This window comes from Eurosta solidaginis, chromosome 5 (assembly GCF_040869045.1).
Source record: "Eurosta solidaginis isolate ZX-2024a chromosome 5, ASM4086904v1, whole genome shotgun sequence".
In the NCBI taxonomy this organism is placed as follows: domain Eukaryota; kingdom Metazoa; phylum Arthropoda; class Insecta; order Diptera; family Tephritidae; genus Eurosta; species Eurosta solidaginis.
The window spans coordinates 162,920,180-162,947,880 of record NC_090323.1 but is presented as its reverse complement, the minus strand read 5'-3'; the positions used below and the strand labels follow the sequence as shown (position 1 = coordinate 162,947,880).

The 27,701-nt window shown below is 37.6% G+C and overlaps 2 protein-coding genes across 2 annotated transcripts in view; one reads left to right on the top strand and one right to left on the bottom strand.

Annotated features, from left to right (window-relative positions):
* Window positions 1–570: 570 nt before the first annotated feature.
* On the bottom strand, window positions 571–13,889 carry LOC137233565 (fibrous sheath CABYR-binding protein). The gene is made up of 3 exons (XM_067756661.1): window positions 13,432–13,889; window positions 6,435–6,740; window positions 571–3,703 (listed from the first exon to the last, which is right to left on the bottom strand). Exons 1-3 carry the CDS (start codon window positions 13,516–13,518, stop codon window positions 1,016–1,018), a joined length of 3,081 nt encoding a protein of 1,026 aa, XP_067612762.1. The 5' UTR covers window positions 13,519–13,889; the 3' UTR covers window positions 571–1,015.
* LOC137233568 (uncharacterized) overlaps window positions 7,106–27,701 on the top strand; it is a 258,492-nt gene continuing 237,896 nt past the window's right edge. The window contains exons 1-2 of the mRNA XM_067756663.1: window positions 7,106–7,293; window positions 7,391–7,443. Of these exons, the coding sequence (XP_067612764.1) occupies window positions 7,262–7,293; window positions 7,391–7,443 (85 nt within the window). The 5' untranslated portion in view covers window positions 7,106–7,261. The remainder of the gene's footprint in view (window positions 7,294–7,390; window positions 7,444–27,701) is intronic.

Genomic DNA, 27,701 nt, shown 5'->3' with positions numbered 1-27,701 from the left:
ATTCTGCGTCATAACGTCAACCCATCTACCAAGTTTCATCGCTTTAGCCACCTTTGGCAATGAATTATCGCATTTTTTCGGTTTTTCGAAATTTTCGATATCGAAAAAGTGGGCGTGGTTATAGTCCGATATCGTTCATTTTAAATAGCGATCTGAGATGAGTGCTCTGGAACCTACATACCAAATTTCATCAAGATACCTCAAAATTTACTCAAGTTATCGTGTTAACGGACGGACGGACGGACGGACATGGCTCAATCAAATTTTTTTTCGATCCTGATTATTTTGATATATGGAAGTCTATATCTATCTCGATTCCTTTATATATGTACAACCAACCGTTATCCAATCAAACTTAATATACTCTGTGAGCTCTGCTCAACTGAGTATAAAAATTATACCCATCTTATTGCGCACCCTTAAAAATTTCTTGGAATCACTGCCCTAAAGAAAATTCCCTTTATTTCCAATTTTTTTTTTTTTTTAGTTTATATAAGTATTTGCGTGGTTCAAGCACGCTAACTTCAAACATTTTCAACATATCTAGAAATAATAAACATTGAAAACACATAAAAATCATACTTCGCCATTTATTTTGAAACTATAGAGTACAACAATAAATAATATTACAGTTATATTTTTTAATATTATTTTTATATATCTGGTTTCGGCAAACGAAACTGTGTGAATTTCACGCACTTTTCAAAAATTTTGCAAATAAAATTTTTTTATATAAATTTTCATATAAAAATTAGATCTAAATTTCTTAATTAATTTAAACAACTTAAATAAGAAACGAAAATTTGAGTTGATTTTTTTCGGTCCAAAAACGATAACATCAAACTCACGTACATAGTTCAGTCCAAAGCTACAAACTTCTAGAGAAAAAAAACAGAAAAAATTCAAAAACCTAGACTGCAGGAATTTTTCAGGGCGAACAGCCCACGAAGGCGCATGCGCAACCTATCGCATAACGGCCATGCTGAGGATGCAAATGTGAATGCTTTTGTCAGCTCTAACTGGCATCTGCTTTAAATAGGAAACGACGTTTACGTGGATCTAATTTAGCGTTCGCCAAACTCCGCGATCTAAATGCACGATTCGCTTTGACAATAACATCAAGCTCGGCGGTGTTCTTCTCCTTCGGAGCATCAGCTAATTCAGCAGTAGCGGAACTTATCGCTTCTTTCGCCGGCAGCGACATTGCTTCAGACTTTGTATTTGTTGCTGTTGTCGGCGTCTTATCTACACTTAATTCTACTGCTTCATCATCAGTTTTTGCGGCTATGCGCTTCACTGCAGCACTGGGGTCGTCCACGGCGTTGACTTCTGGCGCTGACAATCGATGATAAATGGGAAAAATGATATTTTCGGCAGGTGTCTGTTCTGCTGATTCTTCTTGCGCCGCTGTCCCTTTTTGTGTAGTACTAAATTTCAGCTCGACTGGCTTATCAGTATTACCTGGTTCCATTACCAACTCCATTGGTGTACCTTTCTCGTCGGCTGGCGTTTGATCTAAGCGTTCTTTGACCAGCTCAACTATGTCATCAATACTGATGGGTCTGTAGGCTACAGGAGCCGCGGGTTGCTCAATTTCGCGTTGAATTTCATTAGAAGCGGGTGTTTCAGATTGCAAAATATGTGGGTCGGATTGCGCATTGGGTTCACTTGCAACCAAATCAGCAGTTTCGTGTAGTTCTTCTGCAGCAGGGACATCTTCTACCTTATCTTTTCCTGTCACCTCTGCTAGAAGTGATGCGAGCTTTTGTTGTATGGTTTTTGTATCTTTTTGTTCCTCTTTTTCCGATTGGGTATCTACTACAGTTTGAGATTCCTCGGGTTTTTGTTTTTCTTCCGCAATCTTTTGAGCTACCTGCATTACCGATTCCTCTTCATATGGTGTTTGAATAACTGTTACTGGTATCTGATACATACCAACTGGGAAACTGTTTGAAATTGGAAACTTAAGCATTGGTGAGTCTTCTAATTTTGATTCCTCCGCCACAGCTGTTTCTTTTTCAGACGCATTTTTATTTTCGTCTTGTTTAGACGGCACTGGCTGCGCTCCCGTGGTAGGCCCAAGCAAGTTCGAGTCAGCTTTGATCAGCCCCAAGGTTTTGTCTTCCACTCCCACTTTAGCATCTTCCTTTTCTACGGACGCCGCAGACGATTCTTCTCCAATCGGCAACGTGAGCTTAGGTTTCGTATTCGGATTCTCACTTTTCAGCGCGCTTACAAAGTCCGATAAAAGTGCTTCAGCTTCTGCTGCTAACTCAGGATCCACGGGCTTGAAACCTCCTACACTTTGCATGTGATTATCTGTTTCGGCGAACGCTTGCTGTACAATTGGATTCTGCTCTTCCATTTCTGGTGTAGCTGGCACCGATTCGACAGCATCGCTCGGTTTCAGTTCTTCTAATTCTTCAAGGGTGGGTAAATCTGGCAATGCTTCTGCCGTGATTTCATTTGGAGCGAAACCAAGCGCCGCATGCTCTGAAGCACCAGATAGTTGATCATCTAAAACAGCGGGCAGTGATAGCACCTCGAACTTTTCTGCATTGCCTTCAAGATTTGATGAGTTTTGAAGAGGTTCTGAATCAGGTGCATTGGCAGAAGTCTCTGAATTTACAGCTGGCATCTTTTCGTTGACCTCTATTGGAGTGACACCTTCATCAGCAGCTTGAATAGTCTCTACAGGCGCAGCTTCCTCGGTTTTGGTTGTTTCTTGCGCGAGTAGTTCCTCATTTTTTGTGCTTTCTTCCGCCGCTAGGTTTTCTGCGCTCTTGTTAACTACTACAGAAACTGGCTCCGCATCTTTCAATTGTGTTGCTATTGTTTCGAACGCAGTGGTTAAAGCATTTTCTGGTTCCACAAAAATTACACTTGTTTCGGATGCCTGTGGCTCTGCATCTTCGATTAGTTGAATTGGCTCGGTTGGTGCTTGCTCAACAGCAACCACTTCTGGTTCGCTTGTCCACACAGTTTCTTCTTTGGAGGGTGCGGACTCTACAGGCTCTACCGCCACTGATTCAGGCACAGTCTTCACAACTGGAATTTTCTCGATCAAATTATTGTCTGCCAAACTAGTTTTGTGCGAAAATGTGGGACGCTTACGTTTAAAGGAGTCAGGCAGACTGGCTTTGGAGATCATTTCTACTTTGAAAGGTGGCAGCTCTGCTTTCTCTTTTGCACTATTTTTTATCACAGCGGGTCGTTTCTTATATCGTGGTGGCACTGGTTTCGATTCTGATGCAATAACCGGCTTTGTTTGTTCTTCAACGGGTTTGGAGATCGTGTCTTTAGAACCAAGATTTGTCTTACGTAAAGGCATTATTGCTGGTTGCTTATTTGCAGGACTCATTAACAGATCTTGTTGTGGTTTTGGTTTTTGTTGTGGCTTTCTGCGATTGGGTTTTGGTAATTTTACTGGCTTGTATTTCATTGGCTTAGGCTGCGCTATCGCAGGCTTAGGCGGAGCAGTGATCTCTGACTGTTGTTCGGACATAACTGGTTGCTGCATATCTGGTTGCAATGACTCCTCTGGAGTTGGTTGCTCCTCTGCTGATTCTGCCATTGACTGAGCGCCATTTGAGTTTATCGTCTGTTCCTCTGCCATGCCAAAATTACGATTAAGTTCATAGTAGAGAACCGAATCTGCGCATTCGATGGACATATCTTCGCGACGCATGCATGTGAAGGAATCCTTGCAAGAAGAAAAATTAGAAGTGTTAGAAAGTATTTAAAAAATTAAAATGGGTTTGGGTTGAATTATTGAGAGAATACTGAAGACAGTATATTAAATGATAGGAACTGAATGTTTTTTTACATTTTTAGTTTAATTCAGAAATTACTACATAGGAAAAGCTAATAAAAATATGGCTTCACTAAAGCTTTACTAAACGAATTCACAAAACCTATGAAGAATTAATTTATAGCAAATTGGATAACATTGCATCACTACATCGCTACTTCGTTTAATAACGTGCCACGTTACGTTTATGATCTTTATGAGCTACGACGAGAAAAGAAAATTAGTCCAGGATCAGACCAAGAGTTTAAGTCACACATGGGCTCGCAATATCCCAATTGAGCAATTGAACAAAAATATGTGTGAAACTTCCCTCAAGTGCATTTTCGTGCACATCGTATAGTTGTTTCCGAGACGGAAACGAATAAACATCACGTGCAGCTGTTGCATAGATTTAAGATGTCCTGTGTGAAATATTATGACCCGGAAAGGTTGTATCTGGTAAAAGGGCTTCTCCATAATTACTCACCCCTTAACATGCTTGCCACTGCGGGTTTTACCATTTCTGGTTGAATTTTATTTTATTTTAAATTTCCTACAGAGGTGCTTAAGCTCTCGTTCTAACCAATACACACATTTGAAATATTGCTCACAGTTGGTGTGAGCTGCATCAGTGATTGGTGCGTTTATAATATTGAGAGATTAGAGGAGAGACATAAATAAGTCACACATTCTGGAAGTTGAAGTGTCAAGACATATTAAAAAAGTAACAATCACCGTCACCGGTATGATTCCGTCATGATTGGAATGATAATAGAGAAGTTCATTGAGTACAAAGAGCTTGGGACGGGCTTTGTTTTGTGACACTTAGAAGCGTTCAATGAAGCTTTAGTTATACTGGTTTTAGGGCGGTTGTTAAAACTCGCATTCGAATCTTGAATTTATAAAAGGTCGATAGGCAGACAAATATGGTGTCGTTAGTTAAATAAATAGGAGAGATGCAGTACAATACCTCGACACCATCTTTGATATCTAGTGTAAATAATTGAGCTGCATATTGAGTTAATGACGAGACAGCACTTCTTGCAGTATCAACTCCTTTCCTAAAAGTCTTTGGTATTCTCGTACCTCTACAGCACTAATTCACAAAAGGTGGTCAAGTTTTCTAATAGAATTGGAGATTTAATAGATCATAGGGTAGTCAATGCCACATTCTCTCTTGCTAAATTATGCAATTTTCACTATAACGAGACAGAAGCTCCCTACCAAATGACGCACAGGAAAACATCACATCCATTGGATACTTTATAGCAGCGATAGTCGCTTGGAAGACGCTAAAACGTGCGAACTGTTGACAAAATACGTCTCCTTCAACCTTACCATTCAGCATTACACCGGAACGACACTCCAAAGAAGGGGATCGGCTTCATCACGCTATCATAGAGCCACTTTTAATATCGATTGGAGAGATACCCTCGCATTTACCCATCTTTCCACAGCAACAGCTCTTACTATATAAAAACATGTAAGGCGCGATAACCTCCGAAGGGACTTTGGGCTGAGATTTCTTCCAATCGGGGTCGCACCATTTTAGTTTTTCTCACTTATCTCTAGGAAATTTAATCTCCCTACTATGCTGTGTCAATCCTGCAGCCCAAAAGACTGTTCATAAATAATATGATAGATGATTTGACTTCCAATCCTGTTAGAGCCTTACCGCTTACCGCCTACGCGATTTTGGCCGTTTCTTAACAAGTCAGGACAGCTATCCCTGTTTCGCGATAACTGACACCAGCTGGGAGCACCAAGGGGGTAAATTGTGCCTCCACCTACCTATCACAACTAGGTAGAAGTCTCCATCTTCCACTGCTTAAAAATTGTGGCATTGACTAAAATACTTTCCTGGCCGGAGCGTCTTCGTCCATTCGCTTAACATGGCCTAGCCAGCAGAGCCTTTCGGTTTTTATTCGCAAGTACTATCGTCATATCTGCGAAAAGCTCATACAGTTCATCGTTACACCTCCTTCGATACTGGCCGTCAGCATGACGAACACGACCGTCTTTCGGAGAGCTTTTCTTTCGAACACTCCAAGAGCCATCTCATCTTCTCTCGACACCGTTAATGATTCCAAGCCATATATCAGGATAGGTATTATGAGCAAGTTGTAGAGCATGATTTTTGTTAGTTGAGAGAGAGGACTTTCCTATTAAATTGCCAACTAAGTCCAAAGTAGCACTTGTTGGCAAGAGATATTATCCGTTTGATTTTTAAGCTGAAATTGTCTTTGTTGTAAATGATGGTTCCGTCAACAGTGAAGTGGCTGCCATGACGCGAATGCGCTTATTCCTTCTTGTATGACAGCAAGTACTTCATCTTGTCTTCATTTACATCAAGACACACTGGTTTTTTTTTTTCTTCTTCATCTAATCGAGAGAAGGCAGAACTCACGTCGCGTGGGCCAAAGAACTAAGTGCGTTTACTAAACATTTTATTAAAGAAAAAACATTCTGTACAAAGTTTGTCAGTCTTTTTGCGAAAAAGGAAATAGCTTTGACTAAGATAGGCAGCATGGCACGTGGGTTAATACATTATGAAATATTTGAAAAAAAAAAAAAATCAATGAATAATTTCTAAACATTTTGAATATGCACTGTTCTTTTAATTATAACTGTGTTATAAACTCACCTGACTGAATATCGTTTCTTCGGGACAAATGAAACTCCAACGGAAGGTATTCTCTTTACCATCTGCATATGTAACCGGCAAACAAACATGGAATATTTGGCATTCATTCTCTATGTCCGCATAATAACCATAGACTTTATCGTCACACGAAAAGTTATCTGTAATTTCTGTACGTATGGAAGTTGCATTGCTGGGCAAGGTCAGTTTTGAGGGCATCGCTGGAAATTCGGGCGCTAATGGTTCAGGCGCGGGACTTTCCTCTGTCTCAGCGGTTTCTTGTTCACGCATCACTGCAGGGACATTTCGCTGCAAAATAAAATAAATATTAAATATTTTCTTTGTATTGTAATTAAGAAGTAAAAGAGTTGACGTGGACCTTAGCAGACCCAGTAAGTACAGTGCTAACTGCATATATGCACACAAAAGCACTTGTAAAGTTTAGACCAGATTTATGTATCAGTTTCTCCTCATTACAGTGCTATTATGCATATGCGAATTTTATGTAATTCCTGCTATGCATTACAAGTAGCTAAGGTTTCTATCTATCTACTACCTACTTCATAGCAAGCAAATGATTTGATCGAGTCACAGAGTCACATAAGCGCACGTGACTTTGGGCGCCAGTCGCGCTCGCGTTGTTGACTCAAATGGGTGTATAGTCTTTTGGAAATCAATCAACGCTTCACACAAAAATCCTCAATTTTTGGTTGTAAAATGGCGCAATAGCAGCTTAAACGCTTTAGTTCAATAGGCAAAAAAAAAAAACAAAGAAATGAGCAAAACTAAATCACTTGCTTAGCGAAATTTCACCTGCTGTTCTATTTTTTATGCGCCGTGTGCAAAGTGAAATTATATATGTGTAAGCACAAATACACCCTTTTCTACGTATTTTGTGCGTTTCGAATGCATTACCGTGCGATAGCTGTATGATTTGATATTTTGTTTCTTTTTCATAGCCCATTAGGGTGCACATTTTTGGGTAGAGATTGCGCATGCGTAAACACGCAGGGTAAGTTTTCTCCATATCCAAGTGACAATTGCACCTGTGCTTCGCGTTTCAGCTTTCGTTTGTCATTGCCGTGCAATTTCTTGCGACATTGTTGTTTTTTTTTTTTATTTTTTATTACATTAAGTACGTTTTAACTTTATCGTTGCCTGTTTTATTAATATTTTTTTTATGTGGCTTTTAATTTCTTTCTGATTTGCATAAAAGTCTTGGTGATTTGTTGCATTTTAATCAATTTTTTTATAGCTTTCTTATAATGATTGAAATGCGCTTTAGTATGGGTATGACGATTTATGAATGATTTATTGTCAGGTGTAAATACTTTGATATTACATTCACAAAGGAAGACTCTTCAGTAATGCTTTGATAGATTTAGCAAGAATTTTTAATAATTATTGTTTTTCTTTTTAATAATCTACTAAGACGGACTATCGTCGCATTATTTATTTAGTTGCATGTCAATAGCTATGTAAACTTCTGGCAATATTATGCAATATTTCAAGTTAATCGATGTATTTGCAAGGTTTAATCGCATCGCTTATGACTAATAAACTCTGGATTATTAAAAATGCAATATAGAGGATAGTCGCTTGATGCAAGCTATGACGCTGCTTCTCCTCTCGTTATATGTAATTTCCACTCAACGGAAGTTTTGGGAGTGTGAACAAAGTAACCTTAAATTACACTGTGTGAAAGTCAAAAACGAAAAAAAGCTTACCGAAAAAATTTTGTTTTAGGACAAGTTGAGTACACAAGAACTTAATTTTTGTCTATTCTATAATTGGACGTTATTGCAAAAAGACATCTAGGTGAACGAAAAATAAAATCACGTTTGGAAATTTTGTTGAAACAATAAAAACATATCGAAAGAGAGCTTTTGCTCGATTATTTTATTAGCTTAGGTTAAGGTGAACTGGCGAGTCCGTGAGGACCTAACATATACTGAATATATCAGTAGTGTTACCGGAAGTTTGTTAAAAGACCACACTCAGAGAAAAACGCCGTTCTAAAATCGAGCACCACCGGACTCAATTCAAGCTTTTCATGTTCTTACTTTTTTGCTCTTAAAAAATGAACGACCTGTTCTCAAAACAATAACTTTGTTCTTGAACGGACAACCATGTTCTTGAAAAGAGAACCGCTGGTCATAAAATATGAACGAATGTTCTATTAATGAGAAAAATGTTGTTAAATTAAAAACAATGTTCTTAAATTAAGTTCAATAAAAAAGAAACGGTATAATTAGTTTACACTACAATGTTAAATACAACATTTAACACAAGCTATCAAGCAGTTGTAGTGGCCCAGCGGCTATGATGTAGCGGTTGCGATCGTGTGGCGCGAGTTCGATCACCGTCAAACTCTAAAGTGTTTGAAAACATTTTTTTATATTCTATTTTTTTAGCTCTTATTTTTCGTTCAGTTCTATTCGCATATGCACAGGTAATTCTCAAACTTGTTATGAAATGTTTTAAATATATATTCAGATTGCAGCATCAAATAAGAAAAATTTCTCGTTAAGAGAAATATATAAAAAAAAAAGCATATTATGCGTTTTTTCAAACCGTTTGGTTTTAATAAAACTTTTTTTTGTTATTAATAGTTTTTATCAATAACAAAAAAATTATTTTTTAATAATAAAGAAATAAATAAATGGGAAATAATTTAAAAATCACCTTCCTCCCACTAATGATCAAGCACAAACCGTTCTTGAATTGAGACCGAAAACTGTTAAATCGACCACAAAACGTTATCGAAGCGTGAGAACGAAAAATCTTAAATCAAGCCCAAGTAGTGCTTCAAATGAGTACAGAAGGTTCACACATCAATACCAAACTGGTCATAAGATACGAACGGTGTGCTTGGAAAACCCGTACTTAAAACAAGCCCATCGGTCACGAGTTAAGAAAAAACGTACTTAACAGACTTTTGTCAACGAATGCACTTAATTTTGAACTTGTTTCGTTCGTTTTAGAACGATTTTTTCTCTGAGTGCAGCCTATAAAATCCTGTCAAAAACCAGTACCTGTGTTATAAAATAACTCCGTTCTCTTGGCAAATACAAGAAGCTTTCTAGGAGTTGTCACTTGCTGCTTCTAGATCTGACAGTTATATCACTCCTAGTAGCTCGAGTCAAAGCCCAGTAAGCGCAGGGCACGATCACAAAACGTGCGTGGTCGTTTCCTTCTCCATCACAGACGCCAGAAAGATAATACCCTTAATGAGTCTCCAGTCCTCTCTTTTTAATGATAGAAATAATTTTGTTCATCTAAGGTTGCAAGATCACACATGGTCACACTTTATGGCCATTCGCTAGGGTCCACGCCTTCCCCGCTTGGTTGATCATGTGCCTTCTCTGCAACATTTAGCTATTTGATCCACGTTTCATTTTCGTCTATTCCTATAGGCACTGAGACCCAATATATGTTTGCTTCCCCCTATACTGATTCTTTCCAGGTATTGCTTGCACTCCAACACACTTTTAGATGATAACCAATGCAAGATTACTGCCTTATTTGCAGCTTTGATGTAAATATAAAAGCTGACGCGACTTCAGTTTAAGTTAATTTCTTTCATAGTTTCTTCTGCTTTGGTTATGGCTATTACTTCAGCCTGAAAAACGCTACACTCTGGCAACATGTAGGATTTTTTTATTTTCGTATCAGCACGGTATACCACAGACCCTTCTCCATCCACTACTCCGAAACAACCGGGTTACGCATATATCGTCTCCTCCGCCTCTGCTATGACCGCGTGGTCTGGGCTCACGCTGCCCGGAGCCCTGAGCCCCGTTGCAGATGTGCAGAATGACATACAGTGCAGCCGTTGGGGTCGTTTTCAGGGCTCCTTTTATTGATAGCCTGCATACCTCCTATAATTTTTTGAAGAAGGTTTTTTTCTGCGGCTGTGCATGAAACAAGGACACAATAGTATAAGACTGGCCTCACAATCGCTGTAAATACCCATTGGGAAAGAGAGGGCGATAAGCCAACATTCTTTTACATGCATAAAGTGCCGTCGAGGCCTTCTTCACTCTCTCCTGCACGTTGAGTTTCTACGACAACTTACTATATAGAACTGTTAAAAAATATTTTTTGCAAGATTTCTCCTGCAGGGTCACCCTTCGAGCTTAGTCCTGGTCCAATCTGGGCACCTGTACCTCATGGTAAACAAGACCATATCCGTCTTCTCCTCGTTGGCGGGCAACCCGATATTTAATACTCAGGTACGTATATCCTAGAGCGCCCTATCTATCAAAGAACTAATTGTGAGCAGACATTATATTGTTAACTAATGTAAAAAAAAAAAAAAAAAGAATTCTGTATCAATTCTGTTTTTAACGAGGTAGAAATCTCAAATACCGCTTAACGTTCTGGCTTTGATTTCCACTCTTTGTTTTATAAATTTAGTAATCTTTTGAAATCTTTTTAGCAACGTTTTGAAAGTTGATTTAGGTGTAAATTTTACAATAGAAACTCCACATCTAATTGAGCCTCTCAAATTATTAAAAGTAATAAGCATCCAAATAGCGTTTCGCATTTCTGACTAATCCGAAATATTAGCAACATTTTGTTAATTTATTTTTTTTTTTTTGGCAAACAAGTATCGAAATTTGGGTTCAGTACAGTTAAAGCTTATTAAAAAAATAAAAAGATCTGAAATGTTTAAGATATAGACATTAATGTCAAATTTTCATCTGAGCATCCCCTGTTCTAGCCCACTGCCCCTATTCCTTCTCTGATTGTCAACTTAAATTACACAGGCCTGCAAGGTTTTTTTTTTTGTTTTGGATCAGGAAGTCATTTCTGACGTATTTCTGCATGCTGAGTCCGAACTCGGATTTGGCCCAGCATGTCAGGATTTTGAGATGGCCTAACCTAAAAGTGCGAAAAACGCTGTTTTTAGCATTTTTTGAGTTTATATTTTAATGATGAAAATTTTTTTGTGCAAATGTGCTTACAGTATCTTTGAGAACAAATCTTTCTCCACAAAATCCATTTTAGAACGCCTCGTTTTTTTTCCCCGAGATATGGTCAATTCAAGTTGGGGTCTGTTGTCGAAGTCACATATAATGAGGTGGCTGCTAACACTTTGGGTCACGTATTTATAATTGATATAAGTGCTACTAAAAAAAATCATATCGGATCGATGCGTTCGAAAATGGATTTTGTGGAGAAAGAGTTGTTCTCAAAGATACTGTAAGCAGATTTGCACAAAAAAATTTCCTATTATTAAAATATAAACTCAAAAAAGCTAAAAACAGCGTTTTTCGCACTTTTAGGTTAGGATATCTCAAAATCCTGAAGTGCTGGGCAAAATCTGAGGACGGGTTGGGACTCAGCATGCAGAAATACGTCGGAAATGACTTCCTGATCCAAAACAAAAAAAAAAACCTATTTTTGCAGGCCTGTGTTATACATTTTTCTTTTCGTACTTTTCTTTTCTTCTACTTTTTTGAATTTCTTTAATTTGCACCTTAATTTCCCTCTATTTTCTGTTCCTCTTACTTGTCCTTCGCTTTTACTGTCCTCATTCTCCGTTCCTGTTTTTACTTAGACATTGCCCTTTCTTTTCCTCCTACTTTCCGGCTGCCTGTCGCCACTCCCTTCCATTTTTTCTTCCCTTCCACTTCTTTATGCTCTCCCCTCTCTCCCTCTATTTTAACGCCTCCGATGCCCCTCCGTTTCCTTTTTCGTTTTTTCTTAGGCATATTCCTACCTCTTCTCCTTGTTTCCGACTGCCTAACGCCACTGCAATCTATTTCCTTGTCCCCCTTCCACTTCTCGATGTCTTTCCTTCTTTACCCAGCGTCGTGCTCCTCCCTTGGTTGTCTTTTTAATCTTCACCCGTTCCTGTTTCTCTTCGCATACTTTATTCCCCTTTTTCTCACTGTTTCTCTTCATCTTTCTTCTTATTGTAGCAATAAGCATACTCCGAAGGTTTCATGGAGTTTAATCGATGTTGATAGTCTCTTGCGAGTCATTAAGGTACTAGCCTGACCATCATAGATCGTTTTGATATTACCATGTTCAACTTTCTCGATCATGCAACCTCTTCATGTTAGAGCCACGCCTGCTGAATATACAGGATTTGCCACGGCTAGATGAGGTTGACAATCTTATGTAGATGTTTATCTTCTCTCTCTCAGTCTTTTCCTCTACCCCTGCATTTCTTTTTGTTTTTTTTTCCGTTAATTTTATCCAACTCATAGTCACCTTGTTGTGTAACTACAAGCAACTTAATCTGTGAGACGTATTTATCCAACAATTCTTCAATATAAACGTAATGACACATTTTCGTCAGCTAATAATTTTTCTTATTTTGTTGCAAACTATACTTCCCAGTCTAATTTAGGGTAAGCACCCATATTTAAACCATAACTGTATGCAAAAAAAAAAATATTAGTATAAGACTACATAAACACAACCCAAAAGTTGATGATTGCACAGCTAATTTGCAAGGCAGCAGACAATTTCTATATTTCCGTAAGATATGCATTGGTTGCTGCTTATGAATGTATTAAACGTTTTCCGTTAGTGCTTAGTCAAGTATCCCAATGACTTAAAGTAAAATCAGAATCAATGGCATGTCTGCTAGTGCTATTGGCACTGACTCTTTCATACGGAATGAAGAAGCGTCTGGAATTTCAATGAGCTCAACTATTTCAAACCTATATCATTCTTTTTTAGTTGGTTGAAAAAAAGGTTGCACTTGCTTTCCCATTAACCGGTTCTCTACGGTCTTTGGCTAGCTCTTCTTATTTAAGTCCTTGTATTTTTGTGGTGTTACTTCCGTTTACCGTCGAAGAAATGGCACAGCACAGCACGGAAGTTAAGACATAGGGAACAGTTAACCACGTATCCATTTTTTCTTGCTGGTTTAAATACAAATTTAATTGCAATTAGCATAACATTTTAATAAGTTAAATAAATCTTAATTATGTTGCCAATTTAAAGTATATGTGGGTACGCCAAAAAATCTCAAACGCACCTTGATCCCATGCAGAGGTCCCGCTAAGCAGCAGCCACTAAAACACATCAGTAATAACGCGCGTTTCCACATTATTTTCACGCGCATGCGCACAAAGTTCTTTTCTCGAAATATGTAGCACAGAATTTTAAGTGAATCAAAAAATTTAAAAGCAATATTTTTTACACCTTAAGTTTTGTATTTTTTTATTGTTTTTTTTTTCAGGTTTAGTTTATATAGTCCAAAAAGCTTTGTGAATTTATCTGTAAATACAACTTAATCCTTATATGGTAATTCGTTTTTTTATCACAATTTACGCTATAATTTTTTGTTGTTGTTGACTAGGCTATGAATCTTAATTTAGTTTGTCATTTATCTGCAAATGAATTATTTTATTTCTTTTTTGATGACACTTCGAACCAAAGCTCGCACTCGCTTCCACTGTGAGGCTCCGTTGGCTGAAAATTACTAAATGCAACCGTTTTGGGTGCGCTACTCGCCATTTATATTCTTCACTTTGATTTATTAAGAATTCAATAGAGAGTCACCACTAACACAAGCGTAACAGCCAAAGAAATTCATACATTTTTGCCCAGACACCATCAGCCAACGTTCACAACTTGAGTTTATGAGCTGGCCGCCCAGCTGTTATAGGTACAGGTAAAGTTTCCAACATACCAACTCTTTGGCAATGGCATTGACAGTGAGGGCAGGGTGTAGTTAACACTATTACAATTGTCACCACAGTCAAGTGTGATAACAACTACACTTGCAATGAAGACTTCATTCATGAAATTGTTTTGCTTGCGTCGCGTATTTTTCTGTAGATTGTAATAATTCGTTGTTGCGCATGCGCAGAATTTGCTACTGGTATTCTAATCAGACAACCGCATCCCGGCTATGTAAGTAGAAGAAAGTGTTCAGACTACTACCGCCACTGCTTGTATTTTCCTTAAATTAGGCACTTGACGACTGCGTACAAAATAATAGGCATCATCGGCAAATATAGAATTTTTAAAGAAGTGCATTGGTTCAATCTTTGCTATTGCCATTGAAATATGTACTTTGCTGTGAGTACAGATAGACCAAGACTTTCATTCACCCAATTCAAAATTTTGATTCTCATCAACCTAAACAATCGTTTTCGTGTGTAAACAAATTTAAGTATTGTACATTCGTAAGCATATATTTACAATGGGCAACTGTGATTTTATGCGCACTTAGGCGTATGATATTTGCTATTGTTTAAAGTTCGTCATATCGTTAATTGCTCCCACTTTGTCAGAAAATTATTTAAAACGATTGTGCATTTCTATTTAACAGTTTTTTCTACAAATTTCTACTATAAAAATAACGATCACCTAGTACACAAAAACGAAAGTTTAAATGTCATTGGCATCGGAAATTTTGTATGGATAAATATTACTACACAGCCATTTATATAAATTTAGGCAAAATAATTTTAAAAAGGTCTCAATTAAATTTACTTATGGCGCCAATTGAATTCCACTACCCACTACACAGCTAAGCAATGCATTTGTATTGAATTTGATTTTTGGGTAAACGTTATTACTCACTTTTGCTTAAAATGTTGTAATAAGTTTCGAAATAATTATGCAGCTTTATATAACTTATTACTTTTTCCCTTCATATGAATGTTCAACTATATAAGTTTGTACGTGTTGCTAAACAATTTACATATTTTCATTTGTAAAAATAAATCTCAGTTAACAGAAAGGCTTGCTTTTATGATGATCTTTGATGTATTCACTGACTCCGTACGTGCTGGTATGGTCCTACCTATTTTCTTTACTTGTCACTTTTTCGTTCCTTGTTGTGATTCTTTTTTGATGTTTTGTTTTATTATAGGGTTATATGCGGTAAATCAAAGTAGTCAGCGCCGTTGTGAATATCTTTTTCGGAAAATCAAAGAATTTTTATTTTCGTGATAATTGCTTTTGAATATTAATCATGAATATTGTACAATATCTCTTATGCAATGGATCTCAGCTTTCGTTATTCCCATTGGAGTGAGTTGGTGCAAGATGGGTATAGTAAAAATTATATGTATGTAGTACATATAAACATTCTTATTGGTAACGCACATAATCAAAGCTGTTAATATAATTTTCAAATCAAATTCAAGAACTATTACTCAGAAGACGTGAAAGCCCTTAAAATAATGCATGGATGTTTTCAAAAAGAAAAGGCGAAGCTGCCAAGAGCTCGTGAAATTCAATACGTCTGGAGTTGAAGTTAAACCACAATAGATAAGCTTTATTAGAAACAAATTATTTATTTTGAGTTTTTGAGAAGACCGTTATCGGCTTCTTATTGATAACAATCGATTCAAACAAGTTTTTGTTATATTATCAGCTTATTTTCGATATCTAACTATTATTGTCCAGGTGTCAGCTTACAATCGGCTTTTTACCAACCAGTCATCGAATTCTTATTGGTTTCTTATCGGCTTGTTAGTTACCGACGGGTTACAGATATGTCATCTATTTTATATTGAGTGTTTAGCGGTATCTGATTCATAGCAAGCCGATGAGTCTTCGATAACAAATTTATAACACGGCGATCATAAATTGGTAGCACTCAAATCGATGACTTAATGAATATAAGTCGATAACTTTTCAATAACTGTTGGATAGCAAATCAAAAACGTTTCGACAACTGTGTTATAACATACCAATAATTCTTCTATTAATAATCGATAACTTTTCGATATTAAACCGACAACTTTTCGATGACATATCGATAGCTATTTGACAGATAATCGATAACTCATTGAAAGTATATCGATAGATTTTCAAAAGCTAGTCGATAAAGTTTCGATAACAAATTCATAACGTTTTGATAAAAAATCAATAACTCGGAGTTAAGAAATCAGTACATAATTTGAACATTTGCTATCGAAAGCAAATTTATAACACTTCTATAAAATCAACGAATCAAGCAGATGAGCAACCCTACAGCTCGTCGTAAAGAAATGGATAATAGATAGGCCCATAACCCGTCGATAACAAACTGAGAACTTATCGATAACAAACCGTTAACACTTTGAAACCGAATTGATAATACACCTTGATTTGTCTTATTTTGCTGTCTGATTTCGATCATATGAACTCTACGATGCACAGTCGGACGGATGAACAGCCAGGCTTGATAAAATTCTCTGATTCCAAGTACGAATACCAGTCTTATTCCTATCCATAATTATTTCAAAATGTCGAATGAGTGTGACTTCCAATTGTCAATCTTTTTTGTGGTCCCATGCTGTATTTATAATATTTCAAATGTTGCGTTCATTACGAGTATAAAAGTTTCGTAAAGTTTAGCGTTTGCGTGAAACATGCATTGCTCTAGCCACCATATATATATATTTATATTATTGTGAAAAAGGTGATTACTTCATTGGTTACTGAAAAGATTGCTCCTTTAAAGCAGATAAAATATTAAATTTAGTAATTCAGTACATCTACTTGCAATTTAGTATAAAAAACTTTTCCTTTTTAACACTCTATGGCAGTGACAAAAAAGTAACAGATTGTTCCAGAAAAAAATTAGCTCATGTTATAAAAAACCTATGTTCTAAATGTGCACTAAATTTGATACATAACTCTTTTCTACTTTGGTCAATAATTAAATTTAAATAGCACTGGCCATGAGAACCCCCCTATTATGCATTGACAATAACTTTGGGTATAAATGTCATTAATAACATACAACTTTTTGTACGTCATGATAAGAAAGACGAAATTTTCCAACTTTACAACAATCGAATATCGCTAACTGGTAAAAAAATTGAGATACGTTTTTTCACCTAGAACCATGTACAAAAACAAGTAAGGAAGGTTAAGTTCGGGTGTAACCGAACATTACATACTCAGTTGAGAGCTATGGTGACAACATAAGGGAAAATAACCGTGTAGAAAAATGAACCGAGGGAAACCCTGGAATGTGTTTTTTGACATGTGTATCAAACGAAAGGCATTAAAGAGTATTTTATGAGGGAGTGGGCCATAGTTCTATAGGTGGACGCCATTTAGGGATATCGCCATAAAGGTGGATCAGGGTTCACTCTAGAATTTGTTTGTACGATTTGGGTATCAAATGAAAGGTGTTAATGAGTATTTTAAAAGGGAGCGATCCTTAGTTCCATAGGTGGACGCCGTTTCGAGATATCGCCATAAAGGTGGACCAGGGGTGACTCTAAAATGGGTTTGTACGATATGGGTATCAAATTAAAGGTATTGTTATTAATATTAGCAAAACTAAGGGGTGCTGCCATCTCTAAGCCGATGCTAAGGAGCGCCTTGCATGCACATCCATAGATCAATTGTAATTGTTGAAGTGTCGCTCACAAATACACGCATATGAGAAGCTATATACGTGCATCTGTAGTTATAATTATATGACGGCAACTAAGTAAATTCTGGAAGCGCCTAGAAGATGGCACGAGAAAATCACAGAGTACAAAACCACCAGCGGTAGAGGCGCTAAAAGGAGTTTCGATTAAGACGATATCTAGCGAGCAATAGCAGTATTATTTTGAAAGTCAGTTTCATCTAAGTCAGTTTGGTTATTAAGCCAGCTAGTTGCAAAGTATAAGTGTTATTGTGAAGTACTTTAATAAAGGCTATTTTTCAATTATTCAATATTGGAGTTATTTATTCAACAGTTTAGTGATTCGAACGTTAGAAGAAAAGGCAAATAAGAGGATATGCAAGCAAATTCGTTACAATTGGTATCAGAAGAGGAATTGTTGAATAAATTACAGAGGACAACAAGGACATGGCAAAGTTCAGTGAATTGAAGATCCAGTAACTGAAGAAGGAGTTGGAGAGCCGTGGATTGAATACAAGCGGCGTTAAACTCGAACTTCATGCATGGCTACGAGAGGCAATGGAAGCACAAGGAATTGATGTAGAGGAGTATGTCTTTTATCCTGATGGGGACGAGACAACAACAAAAATTGAAGAGAAAAACGAAACATCACAGACAGTTACGAGCACTGACTTGAACATGATTTTGGCTGCAATATCTGCACAAACATCGACAGTAAAAGAAATGTCGTCAGAAATAACATCGAAGATTGAAGCACAAGAAACGCGTATGTCAGAAATGTCGACACAGCTAACATCCAAGATGGAAGCACAGGAGGAGCGCTTATCGCTGCAGGTGGCACAAATGTCTTCACAGTTAGAAGCACAGGAAGCAAGGGTAACATCAAAGCTAGAAGCGCAGGATGCATAAATCGCTCAATTTCAGGCAGAAGTTGATGATTTGAAGGACCGTATCGAGCAGTTACAACTAAACCGCCCAGCTGTTTCAGCAAGCAACCCAAAGGTAAAAACACCATCATTTGACGGTTCTGTTCCTTTCCAGGTCTTCAAGCTACAGTTTGCGAAGACCGCAGCAGTGATTAACTGGAATGCGGAAGATAAAGTTGCTGCACTGTTTGTGTCATTGAAAGGGCCTGCAGCGGAAATCTTACAGACGATTCCAGAGTACGAACGGAACAGTTATGAAGCATTGATGGCTGCTGTAGAACGACGTTATGGAAGCGAGCATAGGAAACAGATATTCCAAATTGAATTGCAAAACCGCTACCAAAAAGCAAATAAGACATTGCAGGAGTTTGCTTCAGATATTGAAAGATTGGCTCATCTTGCAAATGCGGACGCACCCGTGGAATACACTGAAAGGGTAAAAATGCAGAGCTTCATAAATGGCATACGAGATATGGAAAGGAAGCAGGCTACATATGCGAATCCAAAACTAACATTTGCTGAAACGGTATCATACGCACTGACTCAAGAAACAGCGTCACTTTTGAGTAAGGTCACATACAAAGCTCATCGCGTGGAAGTGGAAAGGCCAGACTGGGTAGACACAATTTTGGAAGCATTAAAAGGAACGCAGCAGAAAAACGATGGTGCCGTCAAATGCTTTAAATGTGGGAAGCCAGGGAACATTGCACGTTATTGCAGTACCAATCCTAACAGTTCCAACAATGTGGGTGGTCGTAAATGGAGAGAAGAAGGAGATGAACAAATATCCAAGACCACTCAATCGTTAAACTAAAGCGAGTCAGCCGCAAGGGGCGACAGCTGGCTCCCTCAATTGAATGCCGCATATCTATCTCGCAAGTGGAAGAAGGTCAAGCAATCTTACTGTCGGAGGACATGTGGATGGAAAAGAACGGTTACTGACTGTAGATACGGCTGCATCCCATTCCATCATTCGATCAGATTTAGTCAACAAAAAGATAAGACCATTGCTTGGAGCAAGATTGCGTACAGCCACGGGAGAGGACACCCAGATAATTGGAGAAGTAGAATGTGAAGTAGCAATTGGTAACGTCACGGTATTACACAATTTTATAGTGGCAGGTATTGTTGATGAAATCATAATTGGAGTGGACTTCTTAATCAACCAAGGCATCAAGATCGACATGCAAAGCAAGACGATGCGATATAAGAACGTGGATGTACCACTTAATTTCGGCTACAAGAGGGGCTACAGCAGTAAACAAGTACTGGTGGAAGAGAGTTAGCAATTACCACCAAAATCAGAAGCAGTCATCTGGGCAAAGGTTGATGGAGATTGTGGGACAAACAAATTGTGGGTTGTCGAAGCAGCAAATAAATCAGCACTGAACATACTTCTAGGAAAAACCGTGGCTATGACAAAACAAGATGGACGTATTCCGGTAAGAGTACTCAATGAGTTCAAGTCACCATTCAATTTGACCAAAGGAGCTATTTTGGGAAGATGCCAAGAGGCCGAAGTAGTTATTAACTGTGAACAGCTCCAGGAACATGTTTCATCTAGTAATACTGATCTTTCAAATGACATCACGGCATGGACGCAGGGGCTAGAGGAAGCCTATCAGAGTAAGGCAAAACAACTGCTCCTAAAGTACGCTAACATATTTGACCAGGATGGTTCCAAACCGGGCCGCACCAATGTTGTGAAACATCAAATTGACACTGGAGATGCGAGGCCGATCCGTCAAGCACCACGTAGTGTTCCACTGGCGAAGCTGGAAGTTGTGAGTCAAATCATACAAGAAATGAGCGACAGCGGCGTCATCGAACCATCAGCTAGTCCATGGAGCTCACCGGTAGTACTTGTAAAGAAGAAGGATGGAAAAATTAAGTTTTGCGTGGACTACCGGAAGTTGAATGACATTACGAAAAAAGATAGCTACTCATTGCCAAGAATTGACGATACTCTGGACTCGCTCTCTAGTACGAAATGGTTTTCCACACTGGACATGAAAAGCGGCTACTCGCAAGTGGAGGTGAAGGGGGAAGGCAAAGAGAAAACAGCCTTCAGCGTGGGAGATGGTCTTTGGCAATTTACAGTAAAGCGCTTTGGACTATGTAATGCACCAGCTACTTTCGAGAGACTCATGGATCAGGTATTGAAAGGACTACATTGGAAAATATGCTTGGTGTACCTGGACGACATCATCGTATTGGGCAAGAACTTTGATGAACATCTTAAAAACTTAGATGAAGTTTTCCAGAGAATAGTTGGCACTGGTCTGAAGTTAAGTCCCAAAAAGTGTGCGCTGTTTAAAAAGGAAGTAAATTATTTGGGTCACAAGGTAACGACAGAAGGTATTCGTACAGCGAATGAAAATATAGAGGCAGTAAAGGATTGACTAAGACCACAGAATCTGCATGAATTGAGAAGTGTCCTTGGGCTGTGCATATATTACCGCCAATTTGTACCAAATTTTGCCAGCGTAGCCCATAGTCTCCACGAGCTAACAAGGAAAAATAAAGCTTTTGAATAGAAGAAGGAGCAAGAAGTAGCTTTCCAAACATTGAAAGAGCGTTTGTGCACTGCCCCAATGTTGGCATATCCGATTCCAGGAGAAACATTTATTGTAGATACAGATGCGAGCGGATATGCTATAGGAGGCGTTTTATCACAACTGGTCGATGGACAGGAGAAGGTAGTTGCATATTACAGCCGTTCGATTGGAAAACCATAGAGGAACTACTGCGTTACGCGGAGAGAGCTGTTGGCATTGGTAGAGTGCATTAAACATTTTCACAAATACCTCTACGGCCAGCGATTCCGTATCAGGACAGATCACGCAGCTTTAAAATGGCTTCTGCAGTTCCGTAATCTGGAAGGACAATTGGTACGGTGGATCGAGCGACTACAAAGTTATGACTTTTCCATTGAGCATCGAAAAGGTAGCACCCATGGATATACCGATGCAATGTCACGAAAACCATGTAGTTTGGAATGCAAGCACTGTTCAAAAGCCGAGACTAAAGAAGACATTATAGATGTCCGGCTAATGACTATAACATGTACAGATGAATGGGACACGGAACAGCCAAGAAAATGTCAGCTAGAAGATACAGATTTGTCACGTGTTATGCAAGGGCTCGAACGAAACGAAAGACCAAACAGAGAAGAGATGTCAGCAGAGAGTCCCAATGCAAAGTCATATTGGGCACAGTGGAACAGTTTAGAATTGTTGATAGTTGTTCCCAGAAAGAGGATTCCTGATGTGCTCAGCGAGCTGCATAATGGTCCAAGCGGAGGTCATCTTGGAATCACGAAGACGCTCGAGAAGATTAAACAGAGATTCTATTGGGTTGGTTGCCGTCAGTCGGTCACTGAGCGGATTGCGAACTGCAAGGTTTGCAGCAGAGCGAAAGGGCCCAGAACCCGAAGTCATGGCCAGATGAAGCAATATAACTCAGGTGCGCCATTTGAAAGGATCGCTATGGATGTCGCCGGTCCATTTCCTATTAGAAGCTGCGGAAAAAAATATGTACTGGTAGTTATGGATTATTTCAGCAAATGGCCAGAGGTATACCCAATCCCAAATCAAGAAGCGGAAACGGTAGCAGAAGTGTTTATAAACAATTTGGTTGCAAGATATGGTGTACCAATGGAGTTACGTTATGACCAAGGCAGGAATTTCGAATCAGCTGTGTTCCAGGAAATGTATAAATCATTGGGCATTCGAAAACCACGGACAACTACATTGCATCCTCAATCCGATGGTATCGTAGAACGATTCAATAGAACATTGGAGGAGCACTTAAGGAAAGTAGTAGACAAGTACCATAAAGAGTGGGATACCCGCATACCATTATTCTTGATGGCTTACCGATCAGCAGTGCATGAGATAACGGGCCAAACCCCAGCAAAAGTAATTTTTGGCAATGGCCTTAGGCTGCCAGCTGATTTGAAGTTTGGGATAGATGCCAATGCAGAGAGAAATGTCAAGAAATCCACTAGTGATTTGGAAGAAGAGCTAAGAGAAATACATGATCTCATAAGGAAACGAACAAAGATTATGAGTGACAAGATGAAAGCCAGATACGATAAAGCAATTAATTCGGAAGGTTTTCAGGAAGGAGATTTGGTGCTGTTATACAACCCCCAACGCAAAAAAGGTTTGTCCCCGAAATTGCAGTGTAATTGGGAAGGCCCATACCAAGTTGTAAAACGGATCAACGATGTAGTGTACCGCATACAAACCATCGGTAATCCACGAACCAAAATGAAGGTGGTCCATTTGGAAGGGCTGGCAACGTTTAGATCGGCGGATTTGTCTAATCGGGACGATCAGACTTAGGTGGAGGGCAATGTTACGTATATTAGCAAAACTAAGGGGTGCTGCCATCCCTAAGCCGATACTAAGGAGCGCCTTGCATGCACATCCGTAGATCAATCATTATGTATCTACATAAACGAATAAAACATTATGTCTACACATATGTACGTACACGCAGCAGAGAAGAGATGCTCACAGAAGTATGCAATTGTAATTGTTGAAGTGTCGCTCACAAATACACGCATATGAGAATCTATATACGGGCATCTGCAGTTATAATTATATGACGGCAACTAAGTAAATTCTGGAAGAACCTAGAAGATGGCACGAGAAAATCACAGAGTACAAAACCACCAGCGGTAGAGGCGCTAAAAGGAGTTTCGATTAAGACGATATCTAGCGAGCAATAGCAGTATTATTTTGAAAGTCAGTTTCATTTAAGTCAGTTTGGTTATTAAGCCAGCTAGTTGCAAAGTATAAGTGTTATTGTGAAGTACTTTAATAAAGGCTATTTTTCAATTATTCAATATTGGAGTTATTTATTCAACAGTTTAGTGATTCAAACGTTAGAAGAAAAGGCAAATAAGAAGATTTGCAAGCAAATTCGTTACAGTATTAATGAGACTTTTAAAAGGGAGTGGTGGTAGTTGTACATGTGAAGGCGTTTTCCAGATATCGACCAAAATGTGGACCAGGGTGACCCAGAACATCATCTATTGGATACCGCTAATTTATTTATATATATAATACCACGAACATTATTCCTGCCAAGATTTCAAGGGTTTTTTATTTCGCCCTTTGGAACTTTTTCATTTCATTCTACTTAATATGGTAGGTGTCACACCCATTTTACAAAGTTTTTTTCTAAAGTTATATTTTGCGTCAATAAACCAATCCAAATTCTAAATCCCTTTTTTCGTATTTGGTATAGAATTATGGCATTTTTTTCATTTTTGGTAATTTTCGATATCACAAAATTGGGCGTGGTCATAGTTGGATTTCGGGAATTTTTTATACCAACATAAAGTGAGTTCAGATAAGTACGTGAACTGAGTTTAGTAAAGATATATCGATTTTTGCTCCAGTTATCGTGTTAACGACCGAGGGGAAGGACAGACGGTCGACTGTGTATAAAAACTTGGCGTGGCTTCAGCCAATTTCGCCCTTTTTCACAGAAATAAGTTATTGTCCCAGAATATAAGCCCTTACCAAATTTCACAAGGATTGGTAAATTTTTGTTCGACTTATGGCATTAAAAGTATCCTAGACAAATTAAATGAAAAAGGGCGGAGCCACGCCCATTTTGAAATTTTCTTTTATTTTTGCATTTTGTTGCACTATATCATTAATGGAGTTGAATGTTGACATAATTTACTTATATACTGTAAAGATATTACATTTTTTGTTAAAATTTGACTTAAAAAAAAATTTTGTTTTAAAAGTGGACGTGGTCGTTCTCCGCTTTTGCTAATGTTTATTAAGCATACATATAGTAATAGGAGTAACGTTGCTGCTAAATTTTATCTTGATATCTTCAACGGCTGACAAATTACAGCTTGCAAAAATTTTAAATTACCTTCTTTTAAAAGTGGGCGGTGCCACGCCCATTGTCCAAAATTTTGCTAATTTTCTATTCAGCGTCATCAGTTCAACTCACCTACCAAGTTTCATCGCTTTATCCGTCTTTGGTAATGAATTATCGCACTTATTCGGTTTTTCGAAATTTTCGATATCGAAAAAGTGGGCGTGGTTATTGTCCGATATCGTTCATTTTAAATAGCGATCTGAGAGGAGTGCTCAGGAATCTACATACTAAATTTCATCAAGATACCTCAAAGTTTACTCAAGTTATCGTGTTAACGGACGGACGGACGGACGGACGGACGGGCGGACATGGCTCAATCAAATTTTTTTTCGATCCTGATGATTTTGATATATGGAAGTCTATATCTATCTCGATTCCTTTATACCTGTACAACCAACCGTTATCCAATCAAACTTAATATACTCTGTGAGCTCTGCTCAACTGAGTATAATTAAAAAAAAAAAATTAAGGGACTCCACAACATAAACTTTTCTACATATGCGATGTAGGAATCAAAATTTAAAAACAGAATTTCGTGCGAAAACACCAGTTATAACCGTTCTCTCTTCTGGTCGGCGAAGATTTTCTTTGAAGTTTTTGCGCATTACAAAATTTATAAATCAATCTCAGGACAAAAGGAAAAAATAAACAAGGAATATAATCAAATTTATTTTTATTTGAGTAAAAAGAAATTTGAAATTTTTTCCATTGCTGGAAAACGTCAATAATGTGAGACACGGTTAAACTTTGTAGGTGTTTTTATCATGTAGTAAATTTACGAAGAACAAAAGTCAACCTTGGTTAATTGTGTAAGTTAATTTACTTATAGACAAAATTTTCAAATAAATCGCAAGGCGAATTTGTACAAAGTGATGGCAAAGCAAATTCAACCAATCCCACTCAGCATTCAGGTGATTAAATTTTGAATTTCCCTACATTTCAATACAATTTGATTACTCTTTCTGACTAAATAATGAGTTATCATACAACTGAACAAAAGGAATAATCAATTATGAATACTTTTGATGATCAAAAACTGAATATAGTTTTTCAATCACATTTTGGAATCATATTTGAATCAAATGTGTTTACTTTAGGTGATCAAAATTTGTAATCATTTTTCATTCAGCTTTCTGAATCTTTTATGAATATACATATTTGTTGACTGAATAATGAATTTTACACTTGTTAAAATTTTACTTCTCATTGAAAATCTTATTTTTTTCACATACACACATGTTTTCAATCATGATTCATGAAGCTCAGAAAAAAGATGTATATAAAATTTTTATTATCAAGACAACGTAATGCAAATGCTGCTCTTGCCCGAAGATTTCCCCAACCATTTCTCTACCTTCGGCTTCCCAGAATATACATAAATAGTTGGACAATAAAAAATTGTTGTGAACTATTTGAACCCCAGGTAAGTGAAACTCTCTTGACATATGTACCTGGATATGGCTTCAACATCCCGTACCATATCGTATTTTAAGATGTTGACAATCATAGCTGATGCTGGATGTTGTAGTCGCAGGTGTATATTGTTCTAGTTTGTTTGCACATTACCTTTGGTTCAAATAGCTCACTTCCGCATGCTTTCTTCCCCCTGATGAAATAAGATTAGCATGTAGTATCTTATTTTGTATGAGATATGAAGAATAAATGCATGATAATCGCATTCAAAAATGATTCAAAAATCTCAACCAAAATGATTGAAATATGTTCACGAATATGATCAGAAAATGACCGTGAAAAGCATTCAAATATTACTTTAAAACAATTAAAGCCCAATTTTACAATGATATCAGATATGAACAAAAAGCGTTTCGAAATATGAATCATAAATGATTATTCAAGAATAATCACATTTATGGTACATTTTTCTCCCGACGATACGTTAATTTTCGAACAGAAAATGCTTTTAAATTTGAACATTTTTAATCATCTGGGGGTATGATATTTGAATATTTTTTGATCAAAATTTTCAAAAAATGCTGGCTGGGATTCGCCATGTAGAAGAATAAAACGTATATTTCTTTTCAAATTTTAGGAAATATGCTACTACGAATTCAGTACTAGGTGTTGTTGTCCTAACAGCTGATTACTTCATCTCGGTTATTTTCCATACAACCGTCTTTCCAGGTTTTGGCATCGCTTAATTTGACTTTATCACAGACCAAGCCTATGAGGAGCGACGTTGACAAACCAGTTGAAAGGGTTACATGTTTTTTCTCTTCTTTTACTTGGCGCTGTCATTTGACTAGCGTCCAAAAATAAAATTGAGGTATAGAACCAAGAGTTTAAAACTCAACCTCAAGCTATAGCAGATATAAAATCTGTAAATTTTTGAAAAGTGAGCAACTTCAGACTTGATTTCTTTTAAATATGTCATACTCAATTTGAGACCTAATCTTAATTAAGCTCTATTTCCCAAATCATCGAACGAATATCTCCTGAGATATTTGTCTGATTGAAAAACAATATAAGTTAGGGTGTCAGGACACATTTAATGGGGTGTAGCCCGTTTTCGCAGTTCCATATAAAAACAGGAGATTTTTTGCGTAGTACTAAAATGGCGTATTCTTTTATTTTGAAAATCGATAATCTCGCAAAATCTCAGGCCCAATAGAATTTTTACCTAGGCCTTATCAGCCTAGCCATGCTGGGGACCATAATCGGCTCTTAAGCGTCTAAAGCTTCTTTTGGATAGGGGGATTAGAGGCCATAGGGTTCACCAGGGAATATATGCCATAGGGGTCCTATCCGGTCGGTTCCAACATAGTTCTAAACAGAAACCAATATACATATACCCGTTCATGGCTAAATCAATTCAGATCATCATCATGATCATTTCCGAATCTTTATCGGTGGGTCTATCTCTTCCCCTTTAGGGAATTTTGGGCGTGTTGAAATTCGGACCAAACTTAATGTATCAGTCCATTTGTACGAATGGTATAAAAAGCATCTTTGGTTTGGCTGAGAAACCAAATCACAAATAAAAATTATCTTTTATTTGGCGGAAGAGTCAAATAAAAAGTAAAAATTATCTTTGATTTGGCTGAGGAATCAAATAACAAGTAAAAAATAATTTTTATTTGG

Bases quoted from the DNA above. Each gene is read 5' to 3' on its own strand.
- LOC137233565 (XM_067756661.1), bottom strand. From the start codon at position 13,518: ATGCGCGTGAAAATAATGTGGAAACGCGCGTTATTACTGATGTGTTTT. The intron at 6,741-13,431 runs GTGCGTTTGAGA...TTTATTTTGCAG, and splicing joins GACCTCTGCATGGGATCAAG to CGAAATGTCCCTGCAGTGAT. The intron at 3,704-6,434 runs GTGAGTTTATAA...TCTTCTTGCAAG, and splicing joins AAGAAACGATATTCAGTCAG to GATTCCTTCACATGCATGCG.